The following is a 24,482-nucleotide window of genomic DNA, read 5'->3' on the forward strand; positions in this document are numbered from 1 at the left end:
TCAGATGGATACACAAAGCACCAAGCATAGCTAAAGTAACTTCAAAAGAGAAGAACAAAGTTGGAAGATTAACACTACCAGATTTCAAGATTATTAAAGCTACAATAATCAAAACAGTATGATACCAGTTTAAAGATAAACAAATAGATCAATGGTACAGATAGAATAAAGAGTTTAGAAATATAACCACTAATATATGAATAACTGACTTGTCACAACAGCACGAAGACAATCCAATGAAGAAAGGACAGTCTTTTCAACAAATGGTGCTAGAAAAATTGGAACATTCATATGCACAAAAAACAATTTAGATCCATACCCCACACTGTATATAAAAAGTAACTCAAAATGGATCATAGACCTAAACGTAAAACCAAAAACTATGAAATTCCCAGAATAAAACAGAGGATAAAAATCTTTGTGACCTTGGGCTGGGCAAAGAATTCTTAGATATAAACCAAAAGCACAATCCATAAATTCGTAAACTGTATTCCATCAAAATTAAAAACTTCCGCTCTTCAAAAGACTCTAAAAAAGTGAAAAAAAGAAGACACATGCTAGGAGAAAAATATTTGCAAAGCAAATATACCTGATAAAGGACTTGTATCCAGAATATACAAAGATCTCTCAAAATCAGGCTGGAAAGGGGAGGTGGGAGGGGGAATAGTGAGAGGTAGGTTAACAGATACAAAAGTACAGCTAGATGGGAGGAATAATATCTAGTGTTCTATAGCGCTGTAGGGTAACTATAATTAACAACAATTTATTGTATAGTTTCAATCAGCTGTAAGAGAGGATTTTGAGTGTTCCCAACACAAAGAAATGGTAAATATCTGAAGTAATGAAAAAAAAAAATCAGTGGTTGCCAGGGTTTCAGGGCAGGTACAGGGGAGGAATGAATATGGTAGAGCACAGAGGATTTTTAGGGGGTGAAACTATTCTGTATGATACTGGTAATGGTGAATACATGACTTTATGCATTCGGCAAAACTCATAGAACTGTACAACACAAAGAGGGAATCCTAATGTAAAATTGAGTAAATTATAATATATCAATATTGGTTCAAATTGTAACAAATGTACCACACTAATGTAACCTGTTAATAATAGGAGAAATTGGGGGGGGGGGGGGTTTAATGGGAATTATCTGTACTTTCTGCTTAATTTCTCTGTAAACCTAAAACTGCTATAGGAATAAATTCAATTAAAAAGAAAACTCTCAAAATTCAACAAGAAAATAACCCAATTTTACAATAGGCAGAAATTGGAAAAGACACTATACCAAAGAAAATATATGGAAAGCAAATAAACATATGAAAAGACACTCAACATCATATGTCATTAGGGGAATGCAAATCAAAACCACAATGAGATATCACTTCACACCCACTAGAATGACTACAGTAAAAAAAACCAGAAAACAACATCAATTTTTATATACAAATTTTGTTATATATATTTTACAACACTTAAAAAATTTTAAGTGTCATACAACCTGCTCAGTAAGTATGAAATTCCAGCTGGCTTTCAATCCTTTTAGACAATACAATAAACATTTTGCATGTCAGGTTCTCTCAAAGCAGTATTTTTTTTTTTTTTTTTTAGTTTTTTCTTTCTTTTTATTTTTAATTGATAAGTAATAACTGTATGTTTATGGGGTACAATGTGATGTTTTAAGCTATGTACATACCTTGTAGAAATATTTCAATCTATGCATACATTGTAGAAATATTCAACCAAGCTAACAAATCCATAACCACACCAAATTATGTTTTTTATGGTAAAAACATAAAAAATCTATTTTTAAGCAATTTTGAAATATACGTTATTAACTGTGGTCACCATGCAGTGCAATAGATCACTAAAACTTATTCCCCCAGTCTAACTGAAACTTTCTTTCAATCAACAGGCTCCTCAAAGCAGTACTTTAGCAGCCGGATTCAACTAATCTTTTGGCTGGTATCAGGCAGTTGAACTTTCCATTAATAGCTAACACAGAACAAGTTATTGGGCTCACTAGATTCATTTTTCCCCAATTTTTTTATTGTCATAAAACACACATAACTAGAGTTTACCATCTTCACCACTATTAAATGTACGGTTCAGGGGTATTGAATACATTCCTCGTGCTGTGCAACCCTCAGCACACTGTAGAACTGAAACTCTACACTCATCGAACAAGAAGTCCCCATTCCCTGCTCACCCAGCTCCTGGAAACCAGCTACTTTCTGTCACTATGAATTTGACTGCTCTGGATACCTCATATAAATGGAATCATATAGTATTTGTCTTTTGAGAATTATTTCACTTAGCATAATGTCCTCAAGGTTCATCCATGTTGTAGCAAGTATCATAATTTCCTTCCTATTTAAGGCTAAATAAATAATAAACCATTGCATGTATATACCACATTTTGTTTTTCCATTCATCTCTTGAAGGACATTTGGGTTGCTTCCATGTTTTTTAGCTATTGTGAATAATGTGGGGTTTCTTTTCTTTTTTTTTTTTTTTCCTTTTTATTTAATTAACATTTTTTTTACATTCTATGATGTTGCAGGCAGTTGGGAGGGAGGGGGAGAGGGGAAAGGGGAAGGAAATATGATGGAAGAAGGAGGAGAAGGGGTGGAATGAGGCCTATGGTACCCCCCTCATTCCCACAGGTGAGACCGGGGAGGGCTTCCAGTTGTAGCTTAGTTGTTGTCGGGCTGGGTGCAGATGTTAGAGGTGTGTGATAAAAGCCTCCCCGCCACCACCACCCCAGCTTGGGAACCCGAGGTCCTTCTTGCTGTGGCTTGGTGGTCATTGCTGGGCTGGTTATGCATGTCAGGGGGGCATGGCTGAGGTCCCCCATCACCCCAGCTCGGGAGAGCCCAGGGAACTTTCTGTGGTGGCTCCATGGTCGTTGCTGAGGTGGTAGCGCATGTCAGGGGGTGTGGCCGAGGCCAGAGATCCCCCACCCTTCCCCCCTTTCTGGCTTGGTAGCCCAGGGGACTTCTGGTCCTTCTAGGTGTTACAGGTGTTTTTTGGTGGAATGAGACCTTTACTAGTTAATATCAAACTTTGTCTCTGGTTGTGGGTACTTTTTTTTTTTTTTTTTTCAGTTCTGTGTTGGATTATTTGCTGTTCCCACCACTCAAACTCTGCACTGGAACTAATTTGTTATCCTTTGCTTACTTCTAAAAGGGGGGAACTTCCTATAGGGACCAGCACTTGAGCCCTGTGGTTGAGCTAAATTGCTGCTTTGCTGCTGATTCCCTGGGGAAGGCTTTTTGTGCAGCTCAGGTTTTAATTGTGGACTTTATAGGTACTTCCAGGTCTAGTAAGATCCAGTGCACCTGGGTTGTATAGAAACTCTGGTCTACGCCTGAGTCTTTTCATCAAACTTCACCTCATGCAATTCTATATTGCTGACCGGTCTCCTCTGAGTGGTCCTACGCTGATTGGGCGGGGGGCAGATCAGCTGTCCCTGCTGTGCCGCATTGTACCCCTGGGTGGGCCCGTCTCCCCTATCGCCCATGCTCCAAACACTTCCCATAGGATGGACTGTGCTCCAGTCCCTTATGATGACTCACTGGCCTCTGAGTGGCTCCTTTTTTTCAGTTGTTGTGGCTCCTTGCTCCTATGTGGGTTCATAGTAACACTATTAGTGGTCTTGCTGGCCTGGGGGCCACCAAGGCCCTCTTCTCCCCTGCTGCCTCCAAGCAACTTCGTCCAAAGGGCATAGCTGTGGCTTCTGCCAGCTTCTGCTTATGTGCTCATCAGCACCAGCCTGGAAGTGGTCAGGATTCGAAACAGTCCGAGTGGTTTTTTCTTTCTCTCATCGTGGCCTCTCCCACCTTCATGCACTCCGTAGGTCTCTTCTCCTCTTCCCCTGAGCTCTAGTGGTCCCACCTTGGCTGTTGTTGCTTTTTTATAATTGTAAATTAGTTGATTTGTGGGAGAGAGTGACGGTGGGGACCATCTGTTCTGCCATCTTAACCGGAAGTCTCTTCTTTTTTTATTTTTTGGCAGCTGGCCAGTGTTAGGATCTGAACTCTTGACGCTGGTGTTATAACACAGTGCTCTAACCAACTGAGCTAACTGGGCAGCCCAGCTATTGTGAATAATGCTGCTATGACCATGGATGTACAAATATCTCTTTGAGACCCTGCTTTCAGTTCTTTTAGGTATACACCCAAAAGTGGGATTGCTGGATGAATCAGTAATTCTATTTTTAATTTTGTGACGAAACACAAATCTATGTTTTCCACAGACATTGTACCATTTTACATTCCCACCAAAAGTGCACAAGAGTTCCAATTACTCCATATCCTCCCCTACACTTGTTGTTCTCTGGTTTTTTGATAGTAGCCATCCTAATGAATGCAAAGTGGCATCTCATTATAGTTCTGATTTGCATTTCCCTAATGATTAGTGATGTTAAGTATCTTCTCATATGCTTATTGGCCATTTGTATATCTTCTTTGAAGAAATGTCTATTCATTCCCTTGCCCATCTTTGAATCGAGTTTTTTTTTGTATGTGATTGAGTTTTTAGAGTTCTCTATATATTCTGGATATTAATCCCTTATCAGATATACGATTTGCAAAATTCTCTCCCATTCTGTGGTTTGCCTTTTAACTCTGTTGATAATGTACTTGATGTACAAAATTTTTAAATTTTCATGAAGTCCAATTTGTTTTTTCTTTTGTTATCTGTACCTTTGGTGTCTTATCCAAGAAATCATTGCCAAACTCATCGTCATGAAGCTTTTGCCCTATGGTTACTTCTGTTTATAGTTTTAGGTCTTAGATTTAGGTCTCTGATCCATTTTGAGTTAATTTTTGTATGATATGAGTCCAACTTCATTCTTTTTCAGTAGATTCTTAAACTCTGTTCATGCAAAGGCAGAGATACCTGTATATTTGTCGCCAATCCACGTATCTTAAATAATGCTCATTTCTCCACAAAAAATTTTTATCTTTGTAATTTTTTATCAACATAATTACTGAATATAGGTGATGGATACATGGGAGTTCATTTTATTGTTCTCCCCACTTTTATATTTGTTTGAATGTTACAAAAATTAAAACTTAAAAAAACTTATAACATCTAGTATGCTAGTTAACAAACCTCAGGTGCTGGTGATGATAAAAATAACTGAAGGGCTTATATGGAGTGAAGGTTCCGATTACAGTCTTTCAAATGCTAAGTAGCTACTCCAGAGTGCATCTTCCTCATTAGTGCTTCAAATATACATACCACAATGTTTCAAATGAGGTCTTACATTTCATTACACCCAGAATATACCTCTATTATTAATTTCTAACACAAATTACTTGTGTTCAATTACTTGTTTTCAAATCTCCTTCCCCCAGACACTACAAAGCTTCTTTTGATCAGGGACCTATTCCTCCTTGATTTCCCCTCCCCTACTTGAGTTCCAGACATGGGGTCTGTATTCAATAAATTCAGCTCCACAAATATTTACAGAGTACCATATTTTATATGTCAGGTACGATTTTTAGTATTGAGGATATAGCTCTGACCAAAAATGACAACATTGTTCACATAGGGCTTATATTCTAGTAGAATGTTGTTGAACAGAGTGATGAGGTTGGCCTAACTGATCTTTAAAAGTCCTTTCAACAAACATATTCTGACACAAATCATACCAATTATGGTGACTGGTCCAGGCCCCATGCTTTATGAGGAACCACCATACTCTTAATTCCACTATAAAAGATAACCAACCAGACAGTGCCATGAGCACAGGGCTGGTGGGACTTCCCCAATGATACTTGAAAGACTAGAAGCTCGTGTATCTGTAATTTTCTCATTTTCTTTCTGAATTGGTAAAATGGTTCACCACCCAATGATAGTAGACCACAGAAACAATTTGTGAGAACTATAGGACCATACAGCCTCATGGTGTTTCATTTATCTTTCCCCTGACAAGTGATAACAGATTTTTCATATAAAATAAGATGACATGTAAAAACATGCAGTAAATTATGAGTTATATACATTTTATTCATTTTCTAGTTATCTCTGGGCCAATGGTTCTCTAACTGGGACCCAACTCCTAAGGGGGATCACAAGGATAGTAATGGGAATCTTTAAGTTAATTTTCAATCTCTTTTTAAAAGTCTAACAAATAAGACAGTTATAATCCATAAGGTTGCACCTACTAAATATCACTAGCTCAACAGGTTGAATACATATTTTTGGTGATGTCCAGGGCTTATTCTTCAATAGAAGATATTTAAAATATTTTAAATTCATACTATTTATGAATATAATATGTGGATTATGAAAGGAGTATAATACAAACTGGTAGAAAAAAAGTTGGGGACCACTATTTCAGAATCATTGCTTCAGAGCATGATGAACTTGTCAGATAATCAAATTAGCATCAAAAAATTTCAATTTACTTTGGTATCTATAGCAATTGATGCCTTATATTCCATCTAGTTCCTAGACTCTCAGTTGGCACTAACAGTTACCATTTGTATAGGGTCTAACTGGTGACTAATGCTGATGCTGTCCACAAAAACAATGTATTTTGGGTGAACTAGGACTACTCTCAGCTCCATTTCTCTGCACTCTGAAATCATATCAAATGATCTCTTGCATACAAGGCTAAGGCCATGACTTTTATTTGAACAATCAAATAGCACCAAAGCTATTGATTTGCTCTTATAATTCTTACATAATTTTAAAGGAATCACATTTATGATACTATGCTCTCTTCATTTTAAATTCTAGAACACGTTTCAATTTAATGTTAGATTTAGAACAAGACATCCAAATATTCACTCCAAAATAACATTTTACAAAATTTCTCCCATATGTAATAAGATATTTAAAATTACTTTAATATGGGTTTTAAATTATTGCATGTATTATGTAGAAATGCATATAAAATTTATGGGAGGTATCCAAGTTTACACAAAAATTGAACCAGCATACTATATATCATATGTTTAACTGCCAAGCTAAAAGGCTGAATGAACAGCAGGGCACTCAATGAGAAATAGAAAGTCAACTGTGAAAAGGCAAAGACAAGCCTTCACTACCCAAAGTTCAATAAAACTGGGAATTCATTAACTCTCCATCCTCCAACAATGACTTTTTGACAGTCTGCCATTTCTTACTCAAACAAATAAATGGCAGCAATGGAGTGGGTTACTTTGGGCTAGATGTTTTTAGAATTCCAAATATTAAATAATAATCATTAATATTTATATATAGATTACAGGCCGAGCCCGTGGCACACTTGGGAGAGTGCGGCGCTGGGAGCGCAGCGACGCTCCCGCCGCAGGTTCGGATCCTATATAGGAATGGCCGGTGCATTCACTGGCTGAGTGCCGGTCACGAAAAAAAAAAAAAATTTACATATAGATTACTATGTGCCAGGCACTATTTCACAATAACCCCATAAGCTAGGTGTCCATTTTACAGACCAGGAAACTGAGACATGGAGAGATTAAATAGCTTGCCCAAATACTCATACTAGCAAGTGGCAGAGCCAGGATTTGAACTCAGGCAGTCAGCTCTTAATCACTATAGTACTGCTTCTCAGCTTAAGGTAAAATATCTACATTATCTGTATTATGATTTGTTGAGCACTTGCATTTTTTTTTTACGTTTGAGATAAACAAAACATTGACTCTCAGATGTAAGTAGCAAATGAGACCTTAAACCCTGATCTCAATCCACTTAAATATAACCAAGTTCACAATTTCAGAAGGAGCACTCATCACTGAAAGCAAATTACTTGTGAATTTTTACAAAATCTGGCTAGAGATGTGTATTTTTAAAATAAATTTATCTTGTTGAATCTTTTTTACATATTATTATATTTTTAAAAGTTATTTCTCTTACTTGAATGGTTTGGCTTTAAGGAAAATCCTGACATACGTATGATATATTACAACCATATTTTCTGTAATTCTATATAGCCGTTAACAATGTTGACATAGATTTATATTTATTGACATAGAAAGCTTCATATGATGTGCTAAATAAAAAAGGGCAGTAAAAATGGCATGTATAGCATGATCCTAAATCTACTGAGAAAGTTTAAGTTTAAATTTATGATAAGCATTTAAATATGGTTATCGAGATAAGTAGAGAGTAGAATAATGGTTACCAGAAGTTAGGAGGGTGGGGGTGTGGGGCTGAGGTGAGGAGAAATGGTGGACTATCAGGTACAAAACTATGCTGTCTACCCTAAGTGAATCATTGTGCAGTATATGCACGTATTGAAACAACAGACTGTATCTCACAAAAAATGTACAAGTAAATGTTAAAATAAAAAACAGAAAATGAAAGAGAGAGAGAAAATACATTAAATATGCTTATTATGTGACATGATTACTGGTGATTTTTCCTTTCTTTAAACATTTTTTATAAACTGAACTTTTTTTTTTTTTTTAACAATTCAGGGAATTGTAAACAATGCTGCTTACTTTTATAAGTGGAAAAAAAATAAAGCTATTCTAATTTATTAAAAGCTTCACTAATCAGACACTTTAACAAAATATTTTATTTTGTACTAGAGACAGAATAGTTGCTGCTGATTCTGGAAAATTCCCTAATTTGGCTTTCAAGAAGTTTTGAAATGATTTTATTTGAACTATTCTCTAAACCATAAAAACAATTATACCATTACAGTAATCTTATAACTACTGATCCTCCCTCTCATAAATGAAAGAGACAAGGAAAAACAGCACATTGCAGAAATAACCTGAGTAACCTGCTATTCTAATTAAATTTGATCATGCTTTGAATTTCCCAAGTGTGTTCTCTTCTCTGAAAAGCACATTACTTGATAAAGCTGTTTCTCCTCATCTGGGTAGTTGTAAACAGCAAAAGGAGACAACCATGTCTAACATTCTTAGATTTTAAGATCCTATAAGCTGTTTTCCCCTCGTGTAGTCACAATTAAAACATATTCTTTTCAAAGTTTTCCTTCTCCTTAGTTCCAAACATCTTACCTGTTCTTAAATATATATATGAGATCCCGTACCTATTTTCTGTTTGTAAAAGAGGCATGCCAGCACATGCAAAAAGTGAGAATTTCCTCAAAGATTATATAACATTTCAAAGGAAAGAAGAAAAAAATAGCAAATAATGTAGCAAAAAGAACCCTAGACATTTTTAAATGCATCTAGCTCTATCATGACCAGCTGTACATCCTTAAACAAGTCATTTCTCATAAAAGAAGAGGCTTTCAAACTAGATGATCAGCAATTCAATTCAATAAGCATTTGGTAAATACATATGTGCAAGATATTATATTAGATGTGGTAGAGTTAAAGAGACTAAAACAAACAGATCCATCTTGAAAGATTTATAATCTAATAGGAAAAAACTTTAAAAAATAAGCCAACAACCTGTTTTTTCTGTGGTGTGATAGCACATTATTTTAAACTTTCTAGGTAAATACAGGCTTCTTCTAAAATAAGTAAATTTTAAAAAACAAGGGGAAGGCCAGCTCAAGATTCAGTATTCAATAAAATATTTCATATTTTACAGTTCTAGGCAGAAAGACAATAAAAGGAATTTTTGAAATATAATTTCAAAGATAATTAGGTCTTAAAAGTTTTCTTACTTTTAAAAAAATCCCTTCACAAAAGTTAATGACTGCTTTATAGAGCTACTATTGATTCTCTTCAGTAACCCAATGCCCATATCTGATTACTCTGTTCCCTGGCTAAGGACTAGGAAGTGCATGCTACTTCTTGAATAATTTGGCCAACAATGAGGAGAAAATACTCCTTAAAAATGAACCAGAGGGGAGGAAGAAAAAAAACCAGATAGGTCAGCAAACCAATCCAGAGTAAGCCTAAACCACTCATGTGATCCACAGAATTACTGAAAGCAGTTCATCTTTCCCACTACAGAAACCAGAGAGATATATAGCCTAGAAGCACAGGCTGGTTTCTTTTTCCCACCTTCAATCTTTCAGAGTTCAATGATTCAAAAAAGAAAAACAAGAGCATGCAGTTTCCCATCACTAAAATAAAACAACTATTATTTAACCACATGGTCAGAGTTAAGCATCTAACAAATTATATAAGCAGAAGAACTAATGGTGCAAATAATAAGCTTAATCTAAACAACAAACAGCTTACAGAGATGAATCAATTATTTCAAAAGACAAAGATGACTAACAGTCTCACATAAAATGGAAAAATAAAGAGATCAATATTGAAATTCTTCTTAAAAATTATTTTTTATTTCAATATGCATTTATTGCAGACCTTTAATTACAAGAACAAATACAACAAAATTATTTCTATCAAGCAATGTATCAAGATGGAGGTGTTAGGATGTGTTAATATTCTCCTTCCACTTAAAATGCCATAAAATGTCAGAAAATTTCTTTTTAAAAGAATAAATCTATGAGAACACAGAAAAACAAAAAAAAAAAGCATGCCATCAGCAGTCAAAGTCACAAATACCCAAAAGATGGAAGGATAACATCTAGAGGTTATAAACAAGAAATCGCAGAAAAATATAAAAGAGAAATCACAGAAAATATGTAAGTGGCCGATAAACATAAGATGTTGCTCCTCTCTAATAATCAGGGAAATGTAAATAAAAACAGTGAGATATTTATATCTAGCAAATTGGTAAAATATCAAGAACAATGATAAAGGTTTGGCAAGGATTTGAGGAAGAGAAACATTCTTTTACTGTTGGTGAGAGAATAAGTTGAAAAACTCTTTTTGAAAGGCATTTGTTGGGCTGGCTGGTTAGCTCAGCTGGATAGAGCATGATGTTGGTAAAAGGCAATTTGTTAACATCTACGAAAATACAAAAAGTGTATATTCCATTTCCCACTTTTACTTCTAGGAATTTAACCTAAAGGATGTATTTGCTCATATATGTTCATGGGTACTCAGCGCTGCATCTCTTTAAAATTGAGGGAAACAGGAAACAATTTAAATGGCCAATGAAGGCCGGTCTGTGGCTCACTCGGTAGAGTGCGGTGCTGATAACACCAAGGCCACGGGTTCGGATCCTATATAGGGATGGCTGGTTTGCTCACTGGCTGAGCGTGGTGCTGACAACACCAAGCCAAGGGTTGAGATCCCCTTACCAGTCATCTTTTAAAAAAAATAAATAATAAAATAAAAAAATAAATGGCCAATGATAATGGAATGGCTAAGTGAATTATGCTTCCTCCATACTATGAGATATGCAGAATAAAAACATACCTATATAAAAGACCCCTCCTCCTGAAAAAAAAATTAAGTAAAAAAAGCAAGTCATACAATAGATCATATTCCTCAAAAATCCTAGCTTCTCTGAAGAATTTATCATCAAACTGTATCACCCATGATCCCTCTTCGCCACTCCCCCTATTCACAGTAAAACTTAGCACCTAAATTTCATTCTCTCTCCAACTACTCATGTGATCATTCCCAAAGATTTCAATATCAGTGTACTCTCTCAGTTCCTTTGTCTCCTGGTTAAATAAATCTTTCCTCCATCCTATCTCAGTTATCTACTCCCAGGGTCATAAACTAAACCTCATGATGTCCAATAAATAAACCACCTTCCAATTTAACCACTTCCCATTTAAGCCTTTCACATTTAGATCACCATTTCCTAGCTTTCCAGTTTTAATTATATGCTAGTGATCCTACTTTTAATATTCTTTTTCACCACCAAAGCTTCCAGTTCATTAACCCTACACTCTTTCATTGTCCATTATATCCCTCATGTCTTTATATAACCTAGATCCATGATCCAAAACTATAATAACTTCCTTGTATACAACTTCAAGTCCACTGCACCTCTCACTCTGTCATACTTCATGCAAAATTCCAAGCCTGGTTAAACCCAACACATTGCTTACTCCAAAAGTGTCCTACCTGGTCCTATTTTCATTGTCGTCTCATGAGGCAGAGACTGCTAGCTGCCTATCCAATATCCATTTTCTGCTTCCTTATTGGGAGAGCCCTGATTTTATTCAGGAAGTTAACATACCTAGCTAAAATATTATGTATGCTTCCCAGCCTCCCTAGCACCTAGAGGGAGTCTGTGACACTGAACTATAAAATACGGGTGAATGCCCTGGGAGGGGGTCTTTGGAAAAAGCTCTGTAAAAGGACCTCATTCAGTTGGCCTGTCCCCTTGTGCCTGGATGTGATTCTAGAGAAGGATCAGCCATCTCACACCACAAGGAGACAAGTACACTTGAAGATGTCTAAATAGAAAAACAAAAGGAGCCCAAATCTCTGATGTCATGGAGCTGCCATATTAGCCCTGGTCTGCCTACCTCCAGTTTTTTTGTTACCTGAGAAAAATAAAACTCCTAATTTGATTTTTAAATAAGCTTTATTGTGCATATTTAAGGAATACAACATCATGTTATGGGATACATGTAGACAGTAAAATGGTTACTACAGTGAAGCAAAATAACATCCATCATCTCACAAAGTTACCCATTTTTTCTGTGTTTGTTTTTATGGCAAGAGCAGCAAAAATCTACTCATTTAGCAGGAATCCCAAATACCTAATTTGTTTGAGTTATTATATGGGGGTCTCCGAGGCCTATTACAATCTATTCCCCACATAGCAACCAGAGACCTTTTAAAAGTAAATATCAGATCATATTACTGATTTCCCATCATACTTAAAATAAATTTAGGTTCTTTACCGTGTCAGCTAGGCCTTCCTTGACCTGGCCCTTGTATGTCTTCCAACATATCTCCTACCAAATCCTCATACCACCCTTCCACTCCCACATGCACACTCAGCTCCAGCTACACTGACCTTGTTCCTTGAACAAGCCAGACTTGTTTCTGTCTCAGGGCCTTTGCATTTGCTGCTCCCTTTGCCTGGAATGCTCCTTCCTCATACCTTTACTTGGTTTGCTCCCTTGCCTTTTTCAGGTCTCAGTTCAAATGATTCCTCCTTTGAGAGACTAACTAACCACTCTTTTTGTGTCTCCTCAAGTTTCCCTCCCATTCCCTTATAGCTCTTCTTACCTTGCTTTATTAATATATATTAAATACTTGTTTGCTTATTTCTTGTCTGTCTTCCCCACTAGAAAGGAATTCCCTTGAGGTCAAGGACCCTGGGTATCAACTTTAACACTGTATCCACAGTGCATGACACATATTAGAGCAAAATAAATATGTGATTAATTAATAAATATACATTATGATCTCATTTATACTGGAAAAAACTAAAGCGTGTGTGTGTGTGTGTGTGTGTGTGTGTGTGTGTGTGTGTGTGTGTGTGTGCACAAGCACATAAGGGGTCTGAGATATACACTGAAGTATTAACACTTGTTACCTCAAGGAAGAGACTGGGAAGAAAGGTAAAGGGGCACTTTCACATTTCACTCTGCATATTTCTGCATTATTTTTCTTATGTTAAAAAAGATAAAATTAACTGCAACACATGGCAGAAAGAAAAAAATTCAAACATATTTAAAGATATAAATCTATTCACAGAATCATAAAATTTAGAACTTACAGTAACTTCAGTATGCATAAAACTCAAAGGCCTTAGGCTAGAGAGGACATTAAGAACACACCTCTCTGTCTTTAGCAGGCCCCTAGACCCTGGTTCAGTACCTGAAAGAAATCAGTTCTGACAGTAGTGCATTGGACTTGCAGAGGGAGAGAACATTCCATGGGCTACAAAATGGAGGTAACTGGGAGGGGGACACAGGGTACAAATGCAATTTGCCAGTATGAATCTGGCCCTCACATCATAGGTATGAGGAGTGACAATCAGCTTTGTATCACAATAATATCCATAACCAATAAAAAAAAAAAGAGAAAAATCAGTTCTGCTGTATAGTAGTTCCCTCACCCCAATCTGGTTTGTTCCTAAAATTCACCATAGGAGATAATCTATGATTGTTATAGTAACACTTTTGAAAGAACTAGAATTAGGGGAATAAAATTTCTTGGTAACTTTTTATAGCCCTTATAAAGGTTTTTACTGTCACTTAAAACAATAAAGTATATTAGTATTATGTTATATATTAAATTAGTAATAATGAGTTGTGTAGAATTCACTTCTATTTACCATTCCTTGCTCAGTAGACACTTTTAAAGGTCTTCCTCCCTTGGGAAATCATCCGAATAATTATAAATAGAATTCGCTTTGTTTCAGAAGACAGTATTCTAAGAGACATCTTTTTCTCTATATAATCCTCCGTCCAAATGTTTAGTGCCTTTTAATATTTTTTATATCTTGAGGCATATTTTACATATCATATAGTTCACCCATTTCAAGTGTATAATTCAATAATTTTTAGTAAATTTACAATGTTGTTAAATACACCATAAACCAGTTTTAGAAATCTTCATCACTCCAATAAAATCCTTCATGCCCATTTACTGTTAATTCCTGTTCCCACCCCCTGCTCCAATCAATTACTAATCTGCTGTCTCTATACACTTGTCTATTCTGGACATTTTCTATAAATGCAATCATACAGTATATGGTCTCTTGTATCTGGATTCTTTCACTTAGTATCTTTTTGAGGTTCATAATGTGGTAGCACGAATCAGCGTTTCATTCCTTTTTATTGCTGAATAGTATTCCGTTGTATGGATAGGCCATATTAGCACCTTTTGCTTTTATGTCTTGGATTTCCATTTTCAGACTGTACAATGGATATATGATAACTTGGGTAATTAGGATGGGAGAGAGGAACCTGTAGCTAACTTTTATTATTTTTTATTTTATTTTATTTTATTTTATTTTTGTCTCTTTCGTGACCGGCACTCAGCCAGTGAGTGCACCGGCCATTCCCATATAGGATCCGAACCTGCGGCAGGAGCATCGCCGTGCTCCCAGCGCCGCACTCTCCCGAGTGCGCCACGGGCTCGGCCCTGTAGCTAACTTTTAATTACCCCAAATGACATAGGTGAGTGTCTCTCAAACCCAAGCCAGTTTACACAGGATGAGATTGCCTGCCTTCACTCAGTAACAACATTACATCATCAACTCCTTTTAAAACCACTGTCCTGTCCCTCCCTCCTAACAAGAACAAAAATACAGTTCATCAAGGTTTCTTTCTCTTTCGCAAAGCTTATAAAAATCCTCTAATCTTACTATGCCTTCTCTTTATCTCCTTTTTCTCCAACTCCTTGTTTTCTCTCCTTAAGATTATACTCAAACCGGCTTTAAAATTTCCATGTTCTTGGGGGTTGGCCGGTTAGCTCAGCTGGTTACAGACCAGTGTTATAACACCAAGGTCAAGGGTTCAGATCCCCATACCGGCCAGCTGCCAAAAGAAAAAATCCCATATTCTCGAAGTTTCTGAAAAGGTATTTCGGAAGTAAATATCTGCATATTCTGAAATTTGAGAGACTAATATAAGAAGAACCTATAGTTCTTTTGATGTAGTTCCTGAAAATAATTTTTTTTCTATATAGAAAAAAAAGCTTTGTAAGTGTACCAATGTAAAAGGAGCATGAGGATCCAAGTCAACATATGATACTGTCATTTAAAAGGGAAAGTCAAAGAACAATAGTAATTAAGCAGTTTTCCATTATCTTTTCTATTTAAGATGCTTTGCTAAACACTGATTTTTCATTCAATATAAAATGTGACAATAATGTTATTGTCTCACTCCTGTTTTACAATGATGCCTGAATCAGATTAAGTGAATTACTTACCTTTATAAAATATTAAATATCCATGTGTAGAATGACTACCTAATCTATTACAAGGGTGGGTGAGAGAAGGCTGGTACAGGGAGAGGACCAGGGAAGAATGACAGAAATCCAGCAACATACTTCTTATTCCCAGCCTTTTTGGACTCTTAATTCTGTAGCTGATTCCCAATTAGTTTGAAAACATCAAAAATAACATGATGTGAACACAGCTAAAAGCTTTCCTAATGGTAAACATTTTCTAACTAAGAAATTATCTCACTACCCCATTACTGGCCTATGTTACAATTCTTCTGGAGTACTTAGAGTGAAAGCAATAAAAAATAACACCAGCTATGTATAATTAGAGGAACCTTGCAAGATGAGAGAAAAAATAATATGAGCAATTATTAGCAATAACACTTGTTAAAGGTGCCAAGAATACATCTCTTGATGGCCAGTTATTGTAGCAGTTGTGATCGGCCCTGTGAGCTACCTTTGAAAGAACTAAGAAGGAATTAATTAAGGTATACTGTACTTCCATTATAGCTCCAAATCTCACTGGACTGGTATAAGGTATTATAAAGAAAGACAAGCTCTTCATTGTGAATTTTAAAAAACCCTAGTACAGGCTGAGCATCCCTATTCCAAAAATCCAAAGATCGAAACGCTCCAAAATCCGAAACTTTTTGAGCACCAACATGACACTCAAAAGGAAATGCTCATTTAAGCATTGTGAATTTTGGATTTTTTGATTAGGGATGCTCAACTGGTATATATTCTGCAAATATTCCAAAAATTCAAAAAAATCCAAAATCTGAAATATTTTTGGTCCAAAGCATTTTGGATAAGGGATACTCAACCTGTAAATCAAAACTCCCACTAAGCATTCTTTAGTGTCATTATTTCAATTTAAGAAAATAAATGTCATGACAATATACATACTATACCTTTCTCAGGCTTTCAAATTCCTCACGAAGTTCCCCAGCCTTGCTTAATTTGATTGGTGCTCTGAATATAAACTCTGGAGGAAAGGGAAAAGAAACAACTTTTAAACAAGACTTTTTAGGAAGGAACAAAGACCTTATTTTACTACTGCCCCACATTATAAACCACATAAAACATTGTGATCATCTTAATTTGAATATTTATTAGTTCACTTAAATATTTATTAAATGTTATAAATTAGACACTGTTCTAAACACTGGGGAGAAACACTGAACAAAATTCCTTGCTCTCATGGAACTTACAATCTTGTAAGAGGGAAACAGACAGTAGCCAAACAAGTGGGTTTATATACTACAATTGACGTTACTAAATGCTACAGAGGAAAATAAATGTAGAGTGGAAGAAAAAGGTCATTTTATATAGGGGAGTCTGGAAGGAGACTGTTGATAAAGTAACAAGTTAAAAGACCTCAAGGAAAAACTATATTTAAAACTCTTAGTTCAATACTACCAAATAACATTTTAAATGAGCTGAAGTTTTATTTATTTTATTCAGTATTCATAATACTGTGTTTTTCTATTTCTTTCTCAACACTGCCAAAGTATTTTCTTGTACATAACCTGTATATAATCTTGTATATATTTTCAATATATAACCTGATTTTTTTTTCTTATCATCAAAGCCTTCACTGGTTTTGATAGACCTATAGAATAAAGTCAAACTTTTCAACATGTCATTCAGGGTTCTCCAGAGACTGATCATAACTTTTATCTTTCTAAAGCACTGTATCTTTCGATGCTTCACTGTTTAGTAACAACATAAATATACCATATACTTTTAAATCTTTTATACTGTTTTCTCAGCTGAAACGCTGTCTTCTCCCCCCTTTTTTTTCTTTTGGTGGCTGGCCAGTATAGGGATCCAAACCCATGACCTTGGTGTTACAAGGCTGCACACTAACCAACTGAGCTAACTGGCCAGCCCTCTCCCTTCTCTATGTATATATTTTAAAATCTAATATATCAGGGTACATAAGAGGCACACAATACATGTTCGTTATATAAATAGATGATAAAAATCAAAGTTAAGAATAGAAATAAAATTCTTAAATGCAATCAAGACGGTGGGGAAGAGTACACACTTTTTATTCAATATACAAAAAACAGTTATATTTCTAGACATTAGGAATGATGATCTGAAATGATATTAAGGAAACAATTCCATTTATAATAGCATTAAAAAAATAAAATACTTAGGAATAAAATTAACAAAAGAAGTGCAAGACTACAAAACACTGTTGAAAGAAAAATAATTTTTTTCAGAGAAAAATACAATAAAAATTTTTCTTTCAACTTTGATACCTCAAAATTTAATCAAAAAGAAAACTTCCCAAAATAAATACATCTATTTTAAATTGGCTTCTACTAAACACACAAGGAATATGAACATATAAGGAAAATTTTTAAATGTTAAAGATAGAGATGGAAATTCAGAGATAATTTGTCATTTATTTTTTCACATTATAGCTTATTTTTTATTACTTTGGAATAAAGTAACTAGAACATGACTTTTATTTCCCAGAAAGACAATAAATATATAAATGCCCACACATCATGTCATTCATGACGTTGATTTTGAAAACAATTGCTAAACTATTTTGATAAGGCTAAGCTGTTATGGAGCAGAAAGAATAGCATCCAATACAGCAAGCTGTTCTAATTAGCCCTGATTATAACAGACTTACTTTAATTTGGTCTAACTACATTCTCTGCTTTAGCTTTTACACTTGATCTTAGCCAAAAGGCCAAGAAGTGATCTCTCCTCTTTAGCTTTTAATTTTCTACAAAAAGTCGCACTTTTTTTGTATTCTCTTTTCCTTTGAAAAACAATCTTACTTTCGTTGGCATTTCAATGTCACATACACAATTACATGTCTTTACAAAGAAATAACTAATATGCATTTTCACATTTTTTGAGAAAATGCTATGTATTTAAATCTGCCAAAATTTTGTATAATGTTAAATATTTATTTTATTTTTTATTTTATCAATATACAATGTAGTTGATTTTTGTGCCCCTTTACCAATTCTTCCTTTTTCCCGCTCCTTCCCCCACCCCTCACGGCCAAAAACATATCTGTTCACTTATCTTAGGAAATTCAAGGAATGATTATGATTGTTGTGTCACCCCCCCCCCACTCCATTTACTCATTTGTATATCTATTTATTTATTTATTTTATTTTTTTTGATGTCTTATTTTTTATTTATTTTTTTATTTTTATTTTATTTATTTTTAAATTTTATTTTGTCGATATACATTGTAGCTGATTATTGCTCCCCATCACCAAAACCTCCCTCCCTTCTCCCTCCCCCCCCCAACAATGTCCTTTCTGTTTGCTTGTTGTATCAACTTCAAATAATTGTGGTTGTTATATCTTCTTCCCCCCCCCCGGTTTGTGTGTGTGTGTGTGTATGTGTGTGTGTGTGTGTGTGTATGTGTGTGTGTGAATTTATATATTAATTTTTAGCTCCCTCCAATAAGTGAGAACATGTGGTATTTCTCTTTCTGTGCCTGACTTGTTTCACTTAATATAATTCTCTCAAGGTCCATCCATGTTGTTGCAAATGGCAGTATTTCATTCGTTTTTATAGCTGAGTAGTATTCCATTGTGTAGATGTACCACATTTTCCGTATCCACTCATCTGATGATGGGCATTTGGGCTGGTTCCAAGTCTTGGCTATTGTAAAGAGTGCTGCGATGAACATTGGGGAACAGGTATACCTTCGACTTGATGATTTCCATTCCTCTGGGTATATTCCCAACAGTGGGATGGCTGGGTCGTATGGTAGATCTATTTGCAATTGTTTAAGGAACCTCCATACCATTTTCCATAGAGGCTGCACCATTTTGCAGTCCCACCAACAATGTATGAGAGTTCCTTTTTCTCCGCAGCCTCGCCAGCATTTATCGTTCATAGTCTTTTGGATTTTAGCCATCCTAACTGGGGTTAGATGGTATCTCAATGTGGTTTTGATTTGCATTTCCCGGATGCTGAGTGATGTTGAGCATTTTTTCATATGTCTGTTGGCCATTTGGATATCTTCCTTAGAGAAATGCCTACTTAATATCTATTTATTTAATTAGATCCCAAATATAAGTGAGAACATGTGGTTTGGAGAAAACATAATTTTCTCTAAGTCCACCCATGTTGCTGCAAATGGTAGCATCTCATTCTTTTTTTACAGCAGAGTAGTATTCCATTGTGCTGACATACCACAGTTTCCTTACCCACTCATCTGATGATGGGCATTCAGGCAGTTCCAACTCTTTGCTATTGTAAATAGCGCTACAATAAACATGGAAGTACACAGATCCCTTCAACATGATGATTTCCATTCCTTTGGGTATATACCCAGCAGTTGTACAGCTGGATCATATGGTAGATCTATCTGTAATTGTTTGAGGAACCTCCAAACCATTTTCCATAAAGGCTGCACCATTTTGCAGTCCCACCAACAGTGTACGAGGGTTCCTTTATCTCCACATCCTCACCAGCATTTATCATTCTGAGTCTATCAGATATTAGCCATCTTAACTAGAGTAAGATGATCTCTCAAAGTGATTTTGATTTACATTTCCCAAATCATGAGTGATGTTGAGCATTTTCTCACATGGCTACAGGCCATTTGTTTATCTTTCTTTGAGAAATGCCTATTCAGATCCTTTGCCTATTTTTTAATTGGGTTACTTGTTTTTTTGCATTAAGTTGTTTTAGTTCCTTGTATATTCTGGATATTAATCCTTTGTCAGATGCATAATTTGCAAATATTTTCTCCCACTCTGTTGGTTGTCTTTTCACTCTGTTAATTGTTTCTTTTGCTGTGCATAAATTTTTTAGTTTGATATAATCCCATTTGTTTATTTTTTCCTTTGGTTGCCCATGCTTTTGGTGTTGTATTCATAAAGTCTATGCCCAATCCTACTTCCTGAAGTGTTTCCCCTATGTTTTCTTTGAGGAGTTTTATTGTATCAGGATGTATATTTAATTCTTTAATCCACTTTCAGTTGATTTTGGTATATGGTGAGAGGTATGAATCTAGCTTCATTCTTCTACATATGGATGTCCAATTTTCACAGCACCATTTACTGAAGAGGCATTCTCTTCTCCAGTGTGTAGTCTTGGTGCCTTTGTCAAAGATCAGATGGCTGTAGGTGTATGGGTTGATTTCTGGATTCTCTATTCTGTTCCATTGGTCCATATGTCTGTTTTTATGTCCATACCATGATGTTTTGGTTACTATAGCTTTGTAGTGTAGTTTAAAGTCAGGTAGTGTTATGCCTCCAGTTTTTTGTTTTTTGGTTGTTTTTTTTTTTTTTTCCCCTCAGGATTGCTTTGGCTATTCAGTCTTTTGTTACTCTGCATGAACGTCAGAATTGTTTTTTTTCCATTTCTGAGAAGAATGTCATTGGAATTTTGATGGGGATTGTGTTGAATCTGTAGATCACTTTGGGTAGTATGGACATTTTCATAATGTTAATTCTTCCAATCCAAGAGTATGGGATATCTTTCCATCTTCTTGTGTCCACTTTAATTTCTCAACAGTGGTTTGCAGTTCTCATTGCAGAGATTTTTCACATCCTTGGTTAACTTTATGCCTAGGTATTTTATATTTTTTGGTGACTATTGTAAATGGGCTAGCTTCTTTGATTTCTTTTTCTGCTAGTTCATTCTCAGAGTATAAAGATGCTATTGATTTTTGCATGTTGATTTTCTATCCTGCAACTTTGCTGAAATCATTTATCAACTCTAAGAGGTTTTTTGTAGAGTGTTTAGGCTGTTCTATATATAGGATCATGTCATCTGCAAACAGGGACACTTTGACTTCATCTTTTCTAACCTGGATGCCCTTTATTTCCTTCTCTTCTCTGATTGCTCTGGCTAGTACTTCCAATGCTGTGTTAAATAGGAATGGCAAGAGTGGGCATCCTTGTCTTGTTCCTGTTCTTAAGGATGATACATCCCATTCAGGATGATACTGGCAGTGGGTTTGTCATATACGGCTTTAATTGTGTTGAGATACTTTCTTTCTATACCCAATTTATAGTCTTTATCATGAATGAATGGTGAATTTTGTCAAATGCTTTTTCAGCATCCATAGAGATGATTATATGGTTTTTGTCTTTGATTCTGCTGATGTGGTATATCGCATTTATTGATTTGCATATGTTGAACCAACCTTGCATCCCTGGGATGAATCCCACTTGATCATGGTGTATAATTTTATGTATATGTTGCTGTATTTTATTAGTTAGTATTTTATTGAGAATTTTGCATCTATTATTTATCAAAGATATTGGTCTGTAGTCTTCTTTTTTGTTGTATCTTTGTCTGGTTTTGGTATCAGGGTGATGTTTGCCTCATAGAATGGGTTCAGGAGAATGGCCTCTGTTTCGATTTTTTGGAATAGTTTGTAGAGAACTGGTATTAATTCTTCTTTAGAGGTTTGGTAGAATTCTGCAGTGAAGCCATCTGGTTCTGGGCTTTTCTTTTTTGCGAAACTGCTGATTATAGCTTCAATCTCTTCGATTGTTATTGGTCTGTTCAGATTTTCTACGTCTTCTTGGTTCAGTCTTGGTAGCTTGTGTGTGTCTAGAAATTTATCCATTTCCTCCAGATTTTCTAATTTGTTGGTGCATAGTTGTTTATAGTAGTCTCTAATGATTCCTTGTATTTCTGAGGTATTGGTTGTAATATCTCCTTTTTTCATTTCTAATTTTTGTTATTTGTATCTTCTTTTTTCAGTTAGCCTTGCTAATGGCTTGTAAATTTTATCTTCTCAAAAAAACAACTTTTTGTTTCATTGATCTTTTGTATCATTTTTTGGTTTCTATTTCATTTAGTTCTGCTCTTATCTTAATTACTTCTTTCTGTCTACTAACTTTGGGTTTGGATTGTTGTTTTTCTAGTTCTTTAAGATGAAGGGTTAGGTTGTTTACTTGCCATCTTTCCATTCTTCTGCAGTAAGCATTTATTGCAATAAATTTCCCCTTAGTACTGCTTTTGCAATATCCCACAGGTTTTGGTATGATGTGTCATTATTTTCATTAGTTTCAATAAATTTTTTGATTTCCTAATTTCTTCTTGGACCCATATGTCATTAAGTACAATGTTGTTTAATTTCCATGTATTTGTATAGTTTCCAGAGTTCCATTTGTTATTGATCTCTAGTTTTAATCCATTGTGGTCTAAAAAAATACATGGAATTAATTTGTCATTTTAAAAGCCTATTGCCCCCAAATTCTTTTTTTTTCCTTTTTGCAGTGCTTAAAGGAAGATTCATACTTGCAAACATCTATATTAAAAATTTTTTTTAAATCTCAAATTGGTAATGTAAACTTCTACCTTAAGAAAACAGAAAAAGTAGAGCAAACTAAACCAAAAGTAGAGATAAGTAGGAAATAACAAAGATTACAACAGAAATATATAAAACAGGGAATTTAAAAAAATAGAGAAAAATCAACAAAACCAAAAGTCGATTCTTTAGAAGATCAACAAAATTTGCAAATCTTTATGTAGACTGACCAAGAAAAAAGAGAGAAGACCAAAATAACTAAAATCAGAATAAAGCAGAGGCATTATTACGTTGTCACTATGGCTTTTTGTGGTGATAAGATTTAGTTTCTTTCTCTCTCAATTGCATTTTTGTTCAACCAATGGGTTTTGTTCTTTCTTGTGTATTCATGGTAGTGATTATTGTTTTTCAGATTCCAGATGCAGGGCTTCCTTGAGGATTTCTTGTAGGGCTGGTCATGTGGTGGTGAGCTACTGAAGTTTTTTTTTTTTTTTTTTGGAAAATACACTATTTTCCCCTCATTTCTGAAGGACAGCCTTGCTGGGCATAATATTCTTGGCTGGCAGTTTTTCCTTTCAGTATTTTAAAGGTATATTATACTTCTTTCTACCGTCTATGTATATTTAGTGGTCTAAATATAGTATTAATTTTAAGACTCACTAATAACACTACATCCCATTGAGGTTAATAAATACTTATTCTAAAAAAGTAGGCTCCTCAAAAAGTTGCCTCTGTCCTTTTTCAGTTGTCTCAACTATTTTAGAAAGATCCTTATTTAGCTTATCAAGGAATGTGGAAAATACTTAGATATAAACATTATACTTAATGCAGATACAGAAAACAGTAACATAATACTCTCCAAAGTACTAGAGAATTGTTAGATCCTAGGGTTAGGAGGCAAACGTTCCATCACCTTCACCGAGTTTAAAAAAAAAAAGTCCTGATGACTATTTTAGTTGTATCCCTTAAGCACATTTCCAATAATAGGCAAATAGAATTTAAAATTAGATGATTTAAAAGAGAAGGAAAAAATAAATAAATAAAAGAGAAGGGAAAGGAGCGAGGGGCAAGGAAAACCCCTAAGGCAAAAAAAAACTTTAAAAATTTATTTTGTAATAAATACATACTGATTATATGTATTTGTGGGGTACAGAGTTATACTTCAATATGTGTATACAATTTGTGATGATCAAATAAGGGTAATTAGCATCTTCATCACTGCAAAAATTTATCATTTCTTTGTGATGAGAACACTATAGCTCCTCTCTTCCTGCTATTTGAGAACATACAATAAATTGTTAATTATAGATGCCTAGCACCACTATAACTTGTTTTCCTTATCTAGCTGTAATTTTGTATACATTAACAAACTTCTCCCTACTCCCTCAACCCCTCCCCTTTTCCAGCCTCTGGTAATCACAATTCTCTCTACTTCTAAAGGCGCAACTTTTTTTTAGTTCCCACATATGAGAACATATGGTATTTATCTTTCTGTTCCTGACTTATTTCACTTAACATAATGTCTTCTAGGCTCATCCATGTTGCCACAAATGACAGGA

General features: G+C 35.1%; 1 protein-coding gene and 1 pseudogene across 1 annotated transcript in view; both read right to left on the reverse strand.

Moving 5' to 3' along the window:
- The window catches only part of RNF169 (ring finger protein 169), a 92,707-nt gene that overhangs the window by 35,081 nt on the left and 33,144 nt on the right, over positions 1-24,482 (reverse strand). The window contains exon 2 of the mRNA XM_063095339.1: positions 16,571-16,644. Within this exon, the coding sequence (XP_062951409.1) occupies positions 16,571-16,644 (74 nt within the window). The remainder of the gene's footprint in view (positions 1-16,570; positions 16,645-24,482) is intronic.
- On the reverse strand, positions 18,220-18,384 carry LOC134377507 (U2 spliceosomal RNA; annotated as a pseudogene).

Source organism: Cynocephalus volans, chromosome 4 (assembly GCF_027409185.1).
Source record: "Cynocephalus volans isolate mCynVol1 chromosome 4, mCynVol1.pri, whole genome shotgun sequence".
Lineage (NCBI taxonomy): Eukaryota > Metazoa > Chordata > Mammalia > Dermoptera > Cynocephalidae > Cynocephalus > Cynocephalus volans.